General features: G+C 48.5%; 1 protein-coding gene across 1 annotated transcript in view; it reads left to right on the forward strand.

Moving 5' to 3' along the window:
- The window catches only part of TNS3 (tensin 3), a 308400-nt gene extending 295923 nt beyond the window's left edge, over positions 1–12477 (forward strand). Inside the window, exons 28-31 of the mRNA XM_025379057.1 lie at positions 5074–5242; positions 8492–8560; positions 8659–8685; positions 9430–12477. Of these exons, the coding sequence (XP_025234842.1) occupies positions 5074–5242; positions 8492–8560; positions 8659–8685; positions 9430–9574 (410 nt within the window). The 3' untranslated portion in view covers positions 9575–12477. The remainder of the gene's footprint in view (positions 1–5073; positions 5243–8491; positions 8561–8658; positions 8686–9429) is intronic.
- Positions 12478–14713: the final 2236 nt, after the last annotated feature.

Genomic DNA, 14713 nt, shown 5'->3' on the forward strand with positions numbered 1-14713 from the left:
TCCAAAATGAAGTGTAGCTGTGGTCATGGGTTTCCGGCCATGTTCTGCCACTCAGGATTTTGATCTCTGGCAAATCACTTAACTTCGCAGACCTGAGGTTTGTATCTGGTCAGTGGGGATAATAATATTTCCACACATAGCAGTTGAAAAGATGAAATGAATAGGACATTGAAAATGCCTTGGGAGCATTTTTCTGGCCCAAGAGGAATGGTCTTTCCTGGGAAGCCAGCCTCGCCCTTTCCCTTGTGAGATCTAGATCTCACCTTTGGGCCTGGGCTGGTCCTGGGCCACAGCCCCTAAATCTGTTTAAGTCTGTTTCCCTGGAGCCCATCATGATTCTTAGCTTTCTTCTGTTAAAGTAACAGTGGACCCTGTCTGTGGGTCCCAGTGAAGTGCCCAGGAGGATGCAGGAATTTACTATAGACCTCTCTGATGAGCAGCTCACTCACTCTTAACTGAGGAGACAGGGCTACGAAACCAGATCCACTCTGATGGATTTATTTGTTTCAGTTGCACCTTTTAAAAATGTCTTTGAAATTTTGAAAACCTTTAATTAATGGTTTTTAAATCACAACTTATGCATTGTCAGTGTTCAAGGAAGTGCAGAAGAACAGTGATAGCAACAGGCACAGAGCACTTGTCCTGCCCAGCTTATTGGCTCCTCCCCTTCACCCACAAGGCGTGTGGGTGTAGTGTCCTGTCATCCTTTGTCATAGACAGAGGACCCAAGGTGGCAGCTCTGGCTCCTGAATGGCAGATCTAGGCCTGACGTTCAGCTCCCACGTCTAGCCATGCCCATATCATCTCAGGGACACAGCCCTGCCCATTCAGCCCAATATGGTAGCACCAGGGGACACGCAATTTCATTTTTCTCCTTTAGCTTCCTAGTTATCCTGCATTCACCCAGTAAGTGTGGAATTAATAAATGAATTGAATAAATTTAGTTGATCATAACAGTGCATCCTGATAGCACTTGTTTTTAGATATTAAAACTTTCTCTTCTATCCTGACTTACCATTTTTAAGTACACTTTTCCATCTTTTAAAATTACATTGAAATGTATCAATAACTCCAATTTTTTTTTAAGGGTGGATCTTCTTAGAGTCAAGACTTCATTCAGAACGTTGAGTTTGTATCTGATCATCTGAGTTGGGCATTTCTATATGAAGCTTGAATTATGACTGCCTTGAGCTTCTTTCCTTTAAAAATCTTATTTCTAAAACACATTGAGAGCTGCAAATGTCTGCTGTCCATTACATTAACCCAGGTTCCAAGTCATGGAACCAGGACAGCAGATGTGTCACCAGAAGAGTGAGGCTGTCACAGTCACCAATCCTCAGCTGGTGTCGTCTTTACCTGGAGGATTGTCTGCAGATGTTTAGAATCAGTGCAGAATAAGCACTGTAGCAAGGTAGTAGAACTATTGCAATCTCTGATGACCTTCCAGCAATTTAGTGGGTTTTCTTTGCTAAACTGAACTTCATCTGTTTTCTAATTCACTTAGAGTCCTAGACTCCTGGATGTGCAATGTTCTTTGAAATGATCATGTCCAATTTCCCCATTATAAAGATTCAGGAAGCCGAAACTCAGAAATATTAGCAGTCAGACAGCTCACAAAGATAGGAATAAACTTTTAATTTTTTCCACTTTAATCCTTTTTTTGATACTAAGGCCATTATGCCTTTGTTCCAATCTCTAAAACAATTTCTATTTGTGTTTTAAGCCTCGCTTCTTAATTGTTTCTTGTTGAAGCAGAGGAATATAATACAATCCTGAAAAGAAAGACTTATTTCTTTTTAGTAGACTTCTAACAGATTTCCCAGAAATGTTGTGGTTGCATTTTTTAGCATATGATAGGTATGCTTTTTAAAATAAAGTCATATATGTTCTTTAAGTTTTAAAAATGTAAAATAAAAGAAAAGGAAAAATGAATTACTCATAGATCTGTTGCCCCTATGCAGCCCCTGAATGTTGGGAGGAAGGGTAGACAGCAGGTACAGTGTTCTCTGGCCCAAAGACCACTCCTGATGTCAACCAGATCCAATCCTGTACTGCCTTTTTTCTTGTACTTGGGATCATGCTGCATGTACAATTCTTTTCTCTTCTCTTAGCATAATAAGTTGGTTTTTAAAACATAATACAGGTCTCATATTTTCATGGCTACACAATGGTCCATCACATAATTCACCTACTTGTGGATGTTCATTTAGCATGTTTCTAATGTTTAATACCACAGATAATGCTTAGAGGACCATCTTTCTGCATTATTTCTTTTTCTGATTTCTGGAGTGTTGCCTTAGGACAAATTCCCACATGTGGGCCTCAGACTTTTGCTCTGTGTTATCAAGTCCCTTTCTCAGAGTAGCCTAGCAATGGACAGAGCTCCATTTCATGGGTCTGGTGGATGCCTTCCTGGTAACTCTCACTGGGCACTGAATCTTCACCTCTGGCCAAGAGCACTTGTCAAGTGGCACTGGATGGTCTTGGGCCAGGTGCAGTTGGACAATCACAGGCAGGCACAGGCATGCCTGTTCTCTGCTGGAGAGAGGCTTTGGGGCACTTGGTGTCAATTGGCTGCTGTGTGCTCCATAGAACAGGCTCCGTAGTGGCAGCATTTTCTTCTCTGCTTTGAGGAATGATGACATAGCTCCTGCATCTGGGGAGAGAGTTTCCCCAAACAGCAGATTCCTACCAAACTCTCGCCAGCAAGACTACTCCTCATCAGAAAGCCATGTGTGACTCCTTCAAGAGAGCATGGGTCTGGGTTGTGGCAGCTGTGGTTCTGTGTGAACTGATTGAGATTGTGCCAATTTTGTGGAATTTTCCTAGTAGTTAGGTCAAAATGTCCCCTTTTTCGTAACTGCATGATCAGCATGACAGTAATGCTAATAAAATCAAAGGCGGACTGTCCCTTTCATGAATTCTGTTTTTGAATTCTCCAGGCTGTCTCGCAGCTCCTATCTGTATGCACACATGCTTTTCATTTTCCCGTTCTAATCATAGCAGACGTGGTTTTTATTCTGCTCTCCCCGCTGATTGCTGATGACGTCTTTCCATGCCGCCGTGTGATTTTCCTGGTTACTGCTTGCTGGTTGCTTGGTATTCCACCAAGGGGGCTAATTTTACCCCTCTCTCATTTCTGATGTGTTTCTGGTTTTTCCCACTATAATGAATATGTGGCACAAATGTCTTTCCCTGCAGGTTAACTATCTCATGTGGTTATAGAATATTTCCTTTCTCAATCTCCTCAGGAGTGGGACCTCTGGGTTACTTCTAGGTATTTCAGATCCACTTGATAAATATCGCCAAGTATACTTGTCTGTTCTCATGATGCTAATACAGACACATCTGAGACTGGGTAATTTATAAAGAAGTTTATATATAATTTATAAAGAGGTTTAATGGACTCACAGTTTCACTTGGCTGCGGAGGCCTCATGATCATGGTAGAAGGTGAAGGAAGAGCAAAGGCACATCTTACATGGTGGCAGGCAAGACAGTATGTGCAGGGGAGCTGCCCTTTATAAAACCATCAGATCTCGTGAGACTTACTCACTCTCATGAGAACAGCATGGGAAAAACCCACCCCATGATTCAGTTACCTCACACCAGGTTGCTCCCACCACACGTGGGTATTATGAGAGCTACAATTCAAGATGAGATTTGGGTGGGGACACAGCCAAACCATATCACCAAGTGATCATCAAAAATAGTGGGCTCAATTCCTCAGAGTGTCTCCAGCTATAAACACTGTGGCCTTTGCTGTGGAGAGAAAGGGTGGTCCAACAACTCATAAGTCGCCCTGCACTGTGACACCCAGGGACATCCTAGCCCATCTGTGGTCTTGTGTGTCAGTGTACCCTGCAGCACACCTGTCAGACCACCTGCCAGCGCACCTTCCAGTGCACCTGCCAGCACATCTGTCTGTGCACCTGTCAAACACCAGTCAAACCACCTGCCAATAGGCACGACCCTTGCTGGTTCTAAAAAGTCAGACTTAAAGGCAAAGAGAAGATGGAGCTGCTCCCCAGGGCTGCCTCCCCCAGAAGGACATGGCCGAGGGAGACAACACCACCCAGCGCATACTGTGCATCCGAGTGCTGAGATGTGTTGCTGTAGACTATGGGGAAGCACTCTTTTTCTGTTAAGTGAAACTTTAGAGGCCTTTAACCGTGGAATTAAGACACCCACATGGTCACTTACAGGGACTTGTATATAGCAGATAGGGGTCGAGTGAGTGAGGGCAGTTCTGTTCCTCAGGAGGAAGACTACTCAGCCTTTGGGCAGGAGAGGCCCTGGTTTCCTTCAATGAATGAGCTTCAGGCTGAGCCTGGATATCTTGGAACACCTCAATTTCACCCATGCCCTAAAATCACACGTGCACTTGTGCTTGAACTACAGGGTCACAGGCTAGAAGGGAGAGAAGAGTTGTTATGGAGCCCAGTTGTTTTTCCTCTCCCAAGAGGAGATGGTCAGGGACAGGATCCACAGCCCTCCCTTGGCAGCATGGGGAGCCAGGACACAGGCAAGGCCGGGCCACTTTTGGCTCTTTCCAGCCTGTTCTCTGAGCTCACTGCAAGCCATTCCTTCTCTCGGCAACCAGGATTCCAGGACACATGCTTCCCTCACAGATGTTTCTCGGGCCTCTGGGCTCCTTACTTAAAACAGTAGTCGGGTTTCGTGCTAATGTGATTGTTGTCCAGACCCACCCTGAGACCAGAGAAGGTGCCTTGGGCTCCACCTGTGACATGAGGGTTTAATACTGCTGCAAGGCAAATAGAAAGCTCCCTCTGGCTGGTGGGAAGGCAAAGCCACACCAGGCGGGTCTGCTTTGCTCTGGTAACTCACTTATTGTCTGCCTTGACATGGGAGCAAGTGCATCCTTGGAGCACTCACTTTTCATGTTGTCAGAATTAGGCGCAAAGGCCATTTGCCCTACATGCACCCAGCACAGGCCACATGCGCAAGTCGTTCATAAATCCACAGTCTGCACATCAGCAACTGCCTGTGTGTTAACAGGACACACCTGTCCCAATAGTTGCAACTAACATGTGTCTCCCTTGGTGTCTTCCAGCCTGCAACGTGTGGTACTTGAACTCCGTGGAGATGGAGTCCCTCACCGGCCACCAGGCGATCCAGAAGGCCCTGAGCATCACCCTGGTCCAGGAGCCACCCCCTGTGTCCACGGTTGTGCACTTTAAGGTGTCAGCCCAGGGCATCACCCTGACAGACAATCAGAGGAAGTGAGTGCCTAGAGGGAGGCAGGAGCAGTCCAGCAGGGGCGGGGCTGTCACCTTCCTCTTGCTCTTCCCTAGTGCGGGTAGTCATCCAGGTAAATCGTTAGCCGTCCTTGAGGTCATGAGTCACCCAGGACCTGTCTAGGCTTTTTTCTCCCATTAAATAGATCCTGGGAACCACATAGAAACTATTAGCATTTGTTCTGAAGGTTATTTTTCTTAGAAATCAGTAAAATAAAATAATAAAAAGACATTTGGCGTTTTAAAACTACACACATACACACATAATTGCAAATGTAAAAAATCGTTTAATTCAGTTTTTTGAAAACATTCTGATATTATGATCAGAATCCATTGATCTTAGAACCTATTGTTTTAACAGAGGGTCATTTCCTTTCAGGTGAGAGTATGACCTTGATATGTACTATTTCCATTGGCCAATTTCAAATGACTTAGGCCAGAGCTGTTACTGAGCCAGTTACGCTGGAGCTGATGTTCTCAGTGTGGACCTTTACTGAATGCCCAGCACAAGCATGGAACAGAGCAGCCATAGGGCTGTTCCTCTCTCCCTCCTTCCAGAATGCCATCCCTGAGTGGAGCCTGTGGCCTAAGAACAGAGCAGTCTAGATGCACTTGTTTTGTGTTGTGTGGTTGAGGAGGCACATTGGCATCAACTGTGGCAGCAGCATGATGGCAGGAGCCATCACAGCCGACAGGCCGGCAGGGGACACTCAGACCAGCCTGGCTTCTTTCTCAGGATGCTCCCCCAGCAGGGCCCCCATGCCTCTCTGTGGTGTCCATGTCCTTAGACGCAGGACATTTTCATCATCTGCCCAAAACACCTGGGAGGTTGAAGGCAGGATCTTCCCCTCCGTAGCATCAGGAATAAGTGAGTTTAGGCAGGTTTTGCTCATCACCCTTCACCTGCTGGAAAAAATGAGCATGAAGCAGAATGTGGGTTTTACTGGTCAGACCCGTTCAGTGCCCCTGACACTGACCAGTAGGTAACCCTGGGCAAGGTCCCAATTCTTGATGCTCTCATATTTCAATCTTGCACCAAAATACCTATTTCAAGGTTTAGTGTCTCAAATGAAAAGGGCACTCAGCAAGTGCCCAGTGTGGCACACGCAGGGACAGGGTCAGGTGCGTGGCTCAGCCCCACTGTGTTCTCAGGGTCAGGGTCACAGGCAAGGCTCAGCTGCACGACTGTATGGTGGACTCATGGTCAGGTTCAGGGGGCATAGCTTTGCTGTTTGGTGGACTCAGGGTCAGAGTCAGGGTTGTGCCTTGGCTTTATGGTGGACTCAGCATCAGGGACATGGCTCAGCTGCATGGCTCACCCAGGGTCCCAGTTGGGCATGGCTTAGCTGCATGGTGGAATCAGGGTCAGTGTCAGGCATAGCTCAGCTACATGGTGAACTCAGGGTCAGGGGCATGGCTCGGCTACATGACTCACTCAGGCTTCCCATTGGGTGTGGCTCAGCTGCACGGTGGACTCAGAGTCAGTGTCGGGGCATAGCTGAGCTACATGGTGGACTTAGGGTCCGGGATGTGGATCAGCTACCTGGAGGGCTCAGGGTCAGGCTCGGGGCATGGCCAGGCTGCTTGGTGGACTCAGGCTTACAGTCAGGAGTATGGCTAGACTGCCTAGTGGACTGAGGGTCAGCATCAGGGACATGGCTAGGCTGCATGGTGGATTCAGGGTCTGTAGGCATAGATTGGTGACATGGTAGACACAGGGTCAGGGTTGGGCTCCTTAAGGACCCTCACAATGTTGACTGTTCCCTCCTCCCCACGGCCCTTGGAAGATGTTATTTCTTCACAGGATCTGTTCTATGTGCCCTTGTCAGAGGTGTCTTTTTTCTGTGTCTCTTTAGTTTCCCTGTATTCTTTATACTGCCTGGAGACGGGTCATGTCCACATCAGTTCAGATCTTTCATATTGTAAGAGACAGAGTTTGGGTTCAGACTGGCTAATTCTAGACAAAAGGGGGATCTTCTCACCAACAATGAGCCTTAAAAGGCACCTGTTTGAGAGGTGCTGTAGGTGGCTGCAGGGTCACCTTGAATTGAAGCACGCCCAGGCTCTGCCTCTGCCCTTGCCTGTCTCCTGGCCTCTCTCTTCATCTCCAGATGAGCTTTACCCTGTACCAGTGCAGAGTCATTCCCAGAAGGAGAGGGTTGACCCCAAAGCCAGCTAGACTGGCCCATCCTGGACACAGCAGTGTTGAGATGGGCATCCTCTGGGGACCATGTGGACTGGGTGGATAGCACTCTTGGAAGGAAGGGCTCGGCAGGTGAGCTGGAGGAGGTTGCCTCAGGTGGTCATGTCAGTGACTGAGGGCTGTCAGGTGAGCCGGGAAGGAGGTCTCTATGGGGGTCATATCAGTGACCATGTGGAGTCCTTCCCTAAGGAATGTTCCATGCACAGCACTTTACTGTTCACTCAGTGCTCTCAGACCTGTGACTGCATCTGATTTGGGTGTCTGTTCTGTGGAAGGAGTGGGCTGGTATCATGATCCACTTTTCACAGGTGAGGAAACTGAGGCTTGGAGGCTGGAGGCTGTTAGTGGTTTCCCCATGATCCTGCAGCCAGCAGTGTCTGGCAGGACCAGAGGTGCTTCCTTGTGTCCATCTTACACCCCACCAGCTTTTCCAGTTCGTTGGGGCTTTTTTTTTTTTTTTTTTTTTTTTTTTGAGGTGGAATCTCACTCTGTCACCCAAGCTGGAGAGCAGTAGAGCGGTCTCAGCCCATTGCAACCTCTGCCTCCCAGGTTCAAGCAATTCCCCTGTTTCTGCCTCCCAAGTAGCTGAAATTACAGGCACATGTCACCATGCCCAGCTAATTTTTGTATTTTTAGTAGAGACGGGGTTTCACCATGCTGGCCAGGCTGGTCTCGAACTTCTAACCTCAGGTCATCCACTCGCCTCGGTCTCCCCAGGTGTTGGGATTACAAGCGTGAGCCACTGCGCCCGGCCTGGTAGGGCTTCTTGACCCGATTCCTGTCTTCCACACGGCTGACAGTTTCAGCCTGTGTGGTGCTGCCGTCTACTGGTAACAACTGTTCTGCCCAACTTCAGGGCATCTGTTGACTTTGAATGAGCACACACTTTCTTCTCTCTAAGTGATGAGTAACAATATAAAATGTTTTCTGCTGGAAGAATCTTCATGTATGGGAGAGCCTGCCCAGTGCATCCCCCATCACCCAAAAGCCCTAGTAACAGGAACCATCCTCTCTCCCCTGTGTCCCAACAGGCTCTTCTTCCGGAGGCATTACCCCGTGAACAGTGTGATTTTCTGTGCCTTGGACCCACAAGACAGGAAGTAAGAAATTTGCATTTTTATTGAGCAAGGAGTATACTCAATTCTATCTTTCAATTTAAAACATTAACCTGACTCTCTTTTTCTTTTTAATTTGCAAGGTGGATCAAAGATGGCCCTTCCTCAAAGTAAGTTTCTGGGAGGGATTTCTTTACATGCTCTCCTTGTCTACAGTTACACTCCAAAGTTGAATTCCAAATTTTCATAGGGGGTGCCTTATAAGAAAATGACTACACCATGCCAATTTCTTTTGAAAAAGAAGGAAGTAAAAGTGTTCTCATTATGGACAAGGATCTGGATGCTGTTAACTTCTCTGCCGGCTGTTGGCTGAATGTGCAGTTGGCACAGCCTTTTTGGCCATTTGGGAATGCATGGGCTCAGCAGTGCTGAGGTCTGCACAGCTAGAAGGAATTCCTCCCTGTGTGCAGGCATGTGGATGAAGCGGGTGTTCCAAATCTACCAAATACAAGGGAGGAGGGCCTTCATCACACTGTTGCTCCACAGCCAGTCCAGGCAGCTGTTAGAGGTCCCTCTTTTTTCGTTTCTTTTTTATCTTTTTTTTTTTTTGAGACAGAGTTTCGCTTTTGTTGCCCAGACTGGAGTGCAGTGGCATGATCTTGGCTCACTGCAACCTCTTCCTGGGTTCAAGCAATTCTCCTACCTCAGCCTCCTAAGTAGCTGGGATTACAGGCATCTGTGAAGGCTGGAGGTAAAGTGCATGAACAGGTGGCCAGCAGGGTGCTGGGCATTTGGTAGATTTTTGATAGATGCCACTTAAAATTCCTCCTGACTGTGCCGCTGGCAGCTGGAGGAAGTAGAAGCTTGGTACTTTGTGGGACACTGACCACTCTAACTGGACTTTCCTTTGGCAGAGTCTTTGGATTCGTGGCCCGGAAGCAGGGCAGTGCCACGGATAATGTGTGCCACCTGTTTGCAGAGCATGACCCTGAGCAGCCTGCCAGCGCCATCGTCAACTTCGTATCAAAGGTCATGATTGGCTCCCCAAAGAAGGTCTAAGAACCCACCTCCCACCCTGGACCCACCGATGCCTCTCAAAGCCCTGGAGACAGCTGTGGGGTGAGGGTGGGGCCCCCATTTTTAACCAAACTAGTAACCCTGACATTCCAGGCCCCTGAGGGGAAAGAGGATCTTCCAGCTCTACAAAAACAAGAACAAACAACATCACCATGAATTGACCTTTCCTGAAACTGACTTACCTGACACATCTCTGTAGCCACATGTTTTTTGGGTAGAAGAAGCTGGGCATGGGTGCACCCCACCCCCTAGGGTCCCCATGGGAAAGGGACATGCAAGGAAACAGCACAGAACACGAGGTGGTCCCCACATCCCTGGCACACCAGCATTCCGGGGGATGAGGAATCCCCAGCCCTTGAGGCAGAGGTGACAAGTGACTGCCATGCTTCACCCATTGGCATGGGCGCTCCTGTCCAGCTGCACCTGAGGCCGGGAGTTTCCCTCACCTTGGTCTTCCCAAGATGGAGATGCTAATGAAACTGAGAAGGGGGCGTATGTTTGATGAAGGTTTGTGCAAGTCAAGCCCTTCTGGAACACAGCGGGGCCTAAAACGAGGGGCCTTTGTGACGGGCTGTGAGGATGAGGGTGGTGGGAAGAAATGGCTGCATTAGAGACCCCACCCCACCCCACCATGGTGAGTGCTCCGTGCCTCCTCCTCACCTGTGGCGAGCTGGGCGAGCTGGGCTGGGGAGAGCCTGTGAGGACCCTGAGAGGAGAAATGAGAAGAAGGAACAAAAATATCATTTCTATGTAATTTATATTTTACTTATGCCAAATTATTTATGATAATTTGCCATTGCTATACTGTACCAGTGTCGAATGCTGCAGCCTGCCAAGCTGTGATTTTGCGAGGCTTGTCGCCATGTAGGATGCACCATAGGCCCCTGGCCACCGAAAGTGTGTGCGGTGGACTGTGGGTCTCCCATGTGCAGTGCCGCCCAAAGGTGGCTTTGCCTCAAGCAGCCTACCCTGATGTTTTACTCATTGGAATGTTTTTCCCCGGTTGTGGATGACTTCCTTTCTGATGGAGAGAGTCCAGGAGGGATGGGAAACGCCTGGATTTAAACTCAGCATCCCCCACATGGGCTTTTCAGTGATCTTCAGGCCAGATACTGCACGACCTGAAGTTCCCCTGCATTTATCAGCCTTCTTCGTGCTCCCCCTTGCCACCCTGGGGTTCTTGCTGGGGACCCTATGTGGTTGCGGCATATGTGAGCAGAACGGAGGATGAGGAGAAAGAGAAGAAACCCCGGTACTGACAAGCTATTTTTGAGTGCCACTGTTTGCCATCATCTAAGCCACTGAATCAAGTATATTTCAGGCTTATTTCAACATTCCAGTGCCCTGGTTTTCTTGCTTGAACCTGTCCGTGGTCAAAGGTTTGGGGGAATTTGTGACCCTGGAACATCCCCAGAGTGAGAGATGGGGCTGGGCCACATCGGAATAAGGCCTCGGCCCCGTCCTCTCTCAGCGCAGGTGCTCTGCAGGCACGCTGACTGTCCTGATTGCGATCCAGCCGGAAATTCCCTCTGCTTTCAAAAGTCAAGTCCCCAGTCTTAGGCCACACTGGTGTCACAGGCTCCTGTCAGGGAGCTGGGGTTTGGGAGTGTGCTTTGTGAACTCTGCTTTAAAGTGAGGGGCCGAGGAAAACTTAGCAACAGGCAGAGCTGGAAGCAGCCAAATCACAGTGGATGTTGTGTGTGCGTGTGTACGTGTGTGTGTGTGCGCATGTGTGAAAGCAGGTGGACCATTCCACTTTTTAGCTCCTATTGATGCACCAAACCAAGTGCCTCATTTCTGTGCCAAATGTTTGCCTTGGTCATTGTAGACCTCCTTCTCTAACGTGCGGTGGCATGACCGTCAGGAGGTGCTGGCATTTTCAGCAGATCCTCGTGTTGACCCTTATGTCTTTGGCAGAGGCTTCTAGCATCTCGGTTTTTCATCCACTGCAGGAATGTGGCCACCGGGAGCAGAGGTTTGTACTTCCCCCAAGAGGTCCTCATCCTGAGATGGTCCCTACCCATGTTTAACCCAAAGAGTGCAGGCCAGGTCCCTAATCCTTCTGATGAAGGATGAGAGAGCTCATTTAGAAGTCAGAGCAAACGAGGGTCTCAGTATTGAGAAACAGCCTGCCAGGGAATCACAGAGATATTGGGGTGCCCGCGATGGCCCCCGTGAAGCCATGCCTCGACGGCATTCAGGAAGCCGTGCAAACATGCTTTTTGAACTCATTGGCCAGGTGTGATTTTTACACAAGGTAAACGTGGTCAAGGGCATCAGGGAATTTGCTCCAAGCAGATAGCTCCTTCTGAGGAACCAAAGGCAGCAAGTTTCCACGATTTCTGGAGAGCTGGTATAGGAAGTTTATTTCTTCCTTTTGTGTTACATGTGCATTAAACAGAACAAGCTGTGTGCCATCACAGATTGTACTGTGGGCTCAGAGACCGTGAGAGAGCCCCCACCGTGGACACCGGCTCTAGGGCCACAGGAAAAGGAACACTTCAGGCATTTTGCCTCCAGGGCTCCCGCTGGACAGGCGCATACTGCCCTGGGGAGCAGATGTGGAGAGTTCACGAACTCATGTGCCCAACGCATGTTATAGCCAGGGTCCTACTAACTACTCAGTAAAAGAACGTATTGTTGTATTCCTCCAGTGTTAAGCTATAGCCATGTTAAAAGTCACCGTGCATTTATCCTCAGCATCAAATACCTTGTAACGTCTTCTTCTCTGCCTTACTTGTTAGTGCATATTTTTACTTTTCTGATACTGTAAAGAATATATCCAGTATGTAAATGAATGTTCTATAAATCCTTTGTATAGTCATTTTCTCTGCTCTTTAAATATCATCTCTATTCAGAGTATAATAAAATTATGAACTTGGTAAGCCTCCGTGAGATGGTATTTGTGTGCCCTGAAGGACATTTGTGTGTGTTTGCACTTGTGTGTGTGCATGTGTGCACTTTTATGTATGTGTCTCTGCACACGTGTGCATGTGCTTGCACAGATGTATCTTTGTGCACATGTGCCTGTGCATCTGCGTGTGTGCTCGTTCATGAATGTGTGTGTGTTTACAATCAGTGGATTCAGTTATAAAGTCACAAATGTTTTGCCTTCAAGAGTATATTAAGATTTCTGCCCAGAGACCTTTGAAATGTTACATTCAAAGACTTTTGAAGATTAACCACAATGCAGTGTTGATAATGGGTCCTGACATGTTTTCGATGTTGCTGTGAATACCCTTACACACACACTGGCTGCAGGAACACACGCCTAAAGTGGGCCACCTCCTGAGGGACCTCCCAGTGTCTATTCAAGTGGGCACTAAAACTGAATATTGAAACCCTGGTGGATTCACTTACACATCAACAGAGTCTGGAGACAGCCAGTGTCACCCACCTCTTCTGTTCCCCCAGCCAAGGCTCCTCCCTCCCCACCTCAAGGGAGTTTGCCCTTTTCTACTGACTCTCTGCCCTCTTGGGCCTGTCCCCTCCCTCGTGAGTCAGGTGACGGGACACAGGACCTCATCTAACCTCGTTCCCTGAGATGCAAACCAGAAAAGAAGCAATGCTTTGGGCTCATTTGGTTATGGACAGATAAAGATTGCACTTAGCTGTCATCCCCTGCCACTGCACAGTTTTCTGCCTACATGATCAGCCTCCAGAGACTCTAGCTTTCCACTCTGAGGTGACACAGAGGAGATATTTCACCCCAGCTATGTTGGGAGAGTGGACTTGAAATGGTCCCGGTGTTACTGCTTTGGAGCAGAAGAGAGGGTGGGTGGTTAAATCTTGTCCAACAAGAAGCTCCCAGTGAGTCTTGGAATCCAGTTGTTTCCCAGACCTTTGACCAATGTCACAAGGTGGAAAGGTGGACAGGGCATTGATTTCACTGTAGCTTAGGGAGTTCACTTTCCAAGAACACCATACTTGTTACAATTACTGTCTCCGTACGGTGTGCACATGTCCCTAGGTCCCCGACCAGAGCCAGCCCTGGGGACTGTTGGAGAGACCCAGTGGCCATGAGACCTCAGCTGGACAGGCCCCTGCCACTTCCTGCAGGAGGAAGTTATGGGACCCCCATTCATCTCCCAGCAATCTGTTACCTAATGCGTACCTGGGCCTGGCCTTACCTACTGGGGTTGTCCTATTATGTGGTGGGTACCTTGGTCCACCCACTTTGGGGGTCATTGATATATTGTGTAATGAACACTTTGGATCTGCCCACTGGGGGACAGTAGGTCCGCAGCTCAGTTGTGCTTCTGTGTCTCATCTTGTCCCCAGGGAGATAGGTTGCCTACCCGATGGCTTTGGGGATCACACTTCACAGGCCGGGCATTTGGGCTGGTCTCGGAGGATGAATTGGAGTTTTCCAGGTAGACTTAGGGCCTGGACAGGGAAGGGATATTTTGTGATGCAGGGATTGGTGAGATCTGGACACAGTTGGACAGCAGGGCTGTTGAATTGACAAGATAAGTGGAAAAACCACAAGTGGCCCTTAAATTCCTGAGAAATCAGTTCACAGTGTGAATCCTGGCCTGAGGCAACAGATCAAATAGCGGTGCGGTAGGGTGAGCAAGAGTCTATTGCCAATCCAGATGACCAGGAAGAGGAAGCAGCAATAGAGACTCCACTGCAGTGATTGATCTGGCCAAGGGAGCCTCTCTGTCCCATCTCAGAGAGTCCAGGATTGCGGGGCTGGGGAAACCAGAGCAGGATCCCCCTCAGCCCCACCTGGGAAACACACTCGATCTCCCAGAGGCAGGGGACCCACCAGAACACACACCAGGCCAGGAAGGCCTCACAGCTGTGTGCTGGCAGCTTCCCTCTCCCATGAGAGACACCCCTTCTGTCCCTCAGGTAGCATCAGCAGAGACCCCAGAGGCACCCGATAAACCAAGCAGACCAAAATAACACTGAAAGGCTCTGATGATTAAACTGTCAGTGGGACCACAGGCCACAAATCAGGCCAGGACCTGCTCCCTAAACAGAATCAGGGCAATTACCTGCTAAAATTAAATATTTAAATAAGACCCAGAATTTCCTAATAGGTAAAATGGGATACAATAGAAAATTCCTTTCATACCAAGTACCAAGAAATGTGCAGCATGAATGAGAAAGACA

The sequence above is a fragment of the Theropithecus gelada genome, chromosome 3 (genome assembly GCF_003255815.1).
Source record: "Theropithecus gelada isolate Dixy chromosome 3, Tgel_1.0, whole genome shotgun sequence".
Classification (NCBI taxonomy): domain Eukaryota; kingdom Metazoa; phylum Chordata; class Mammalia; order Primates; family Cercopithecidae; genus Theropithecus; species Theropithecus gelada.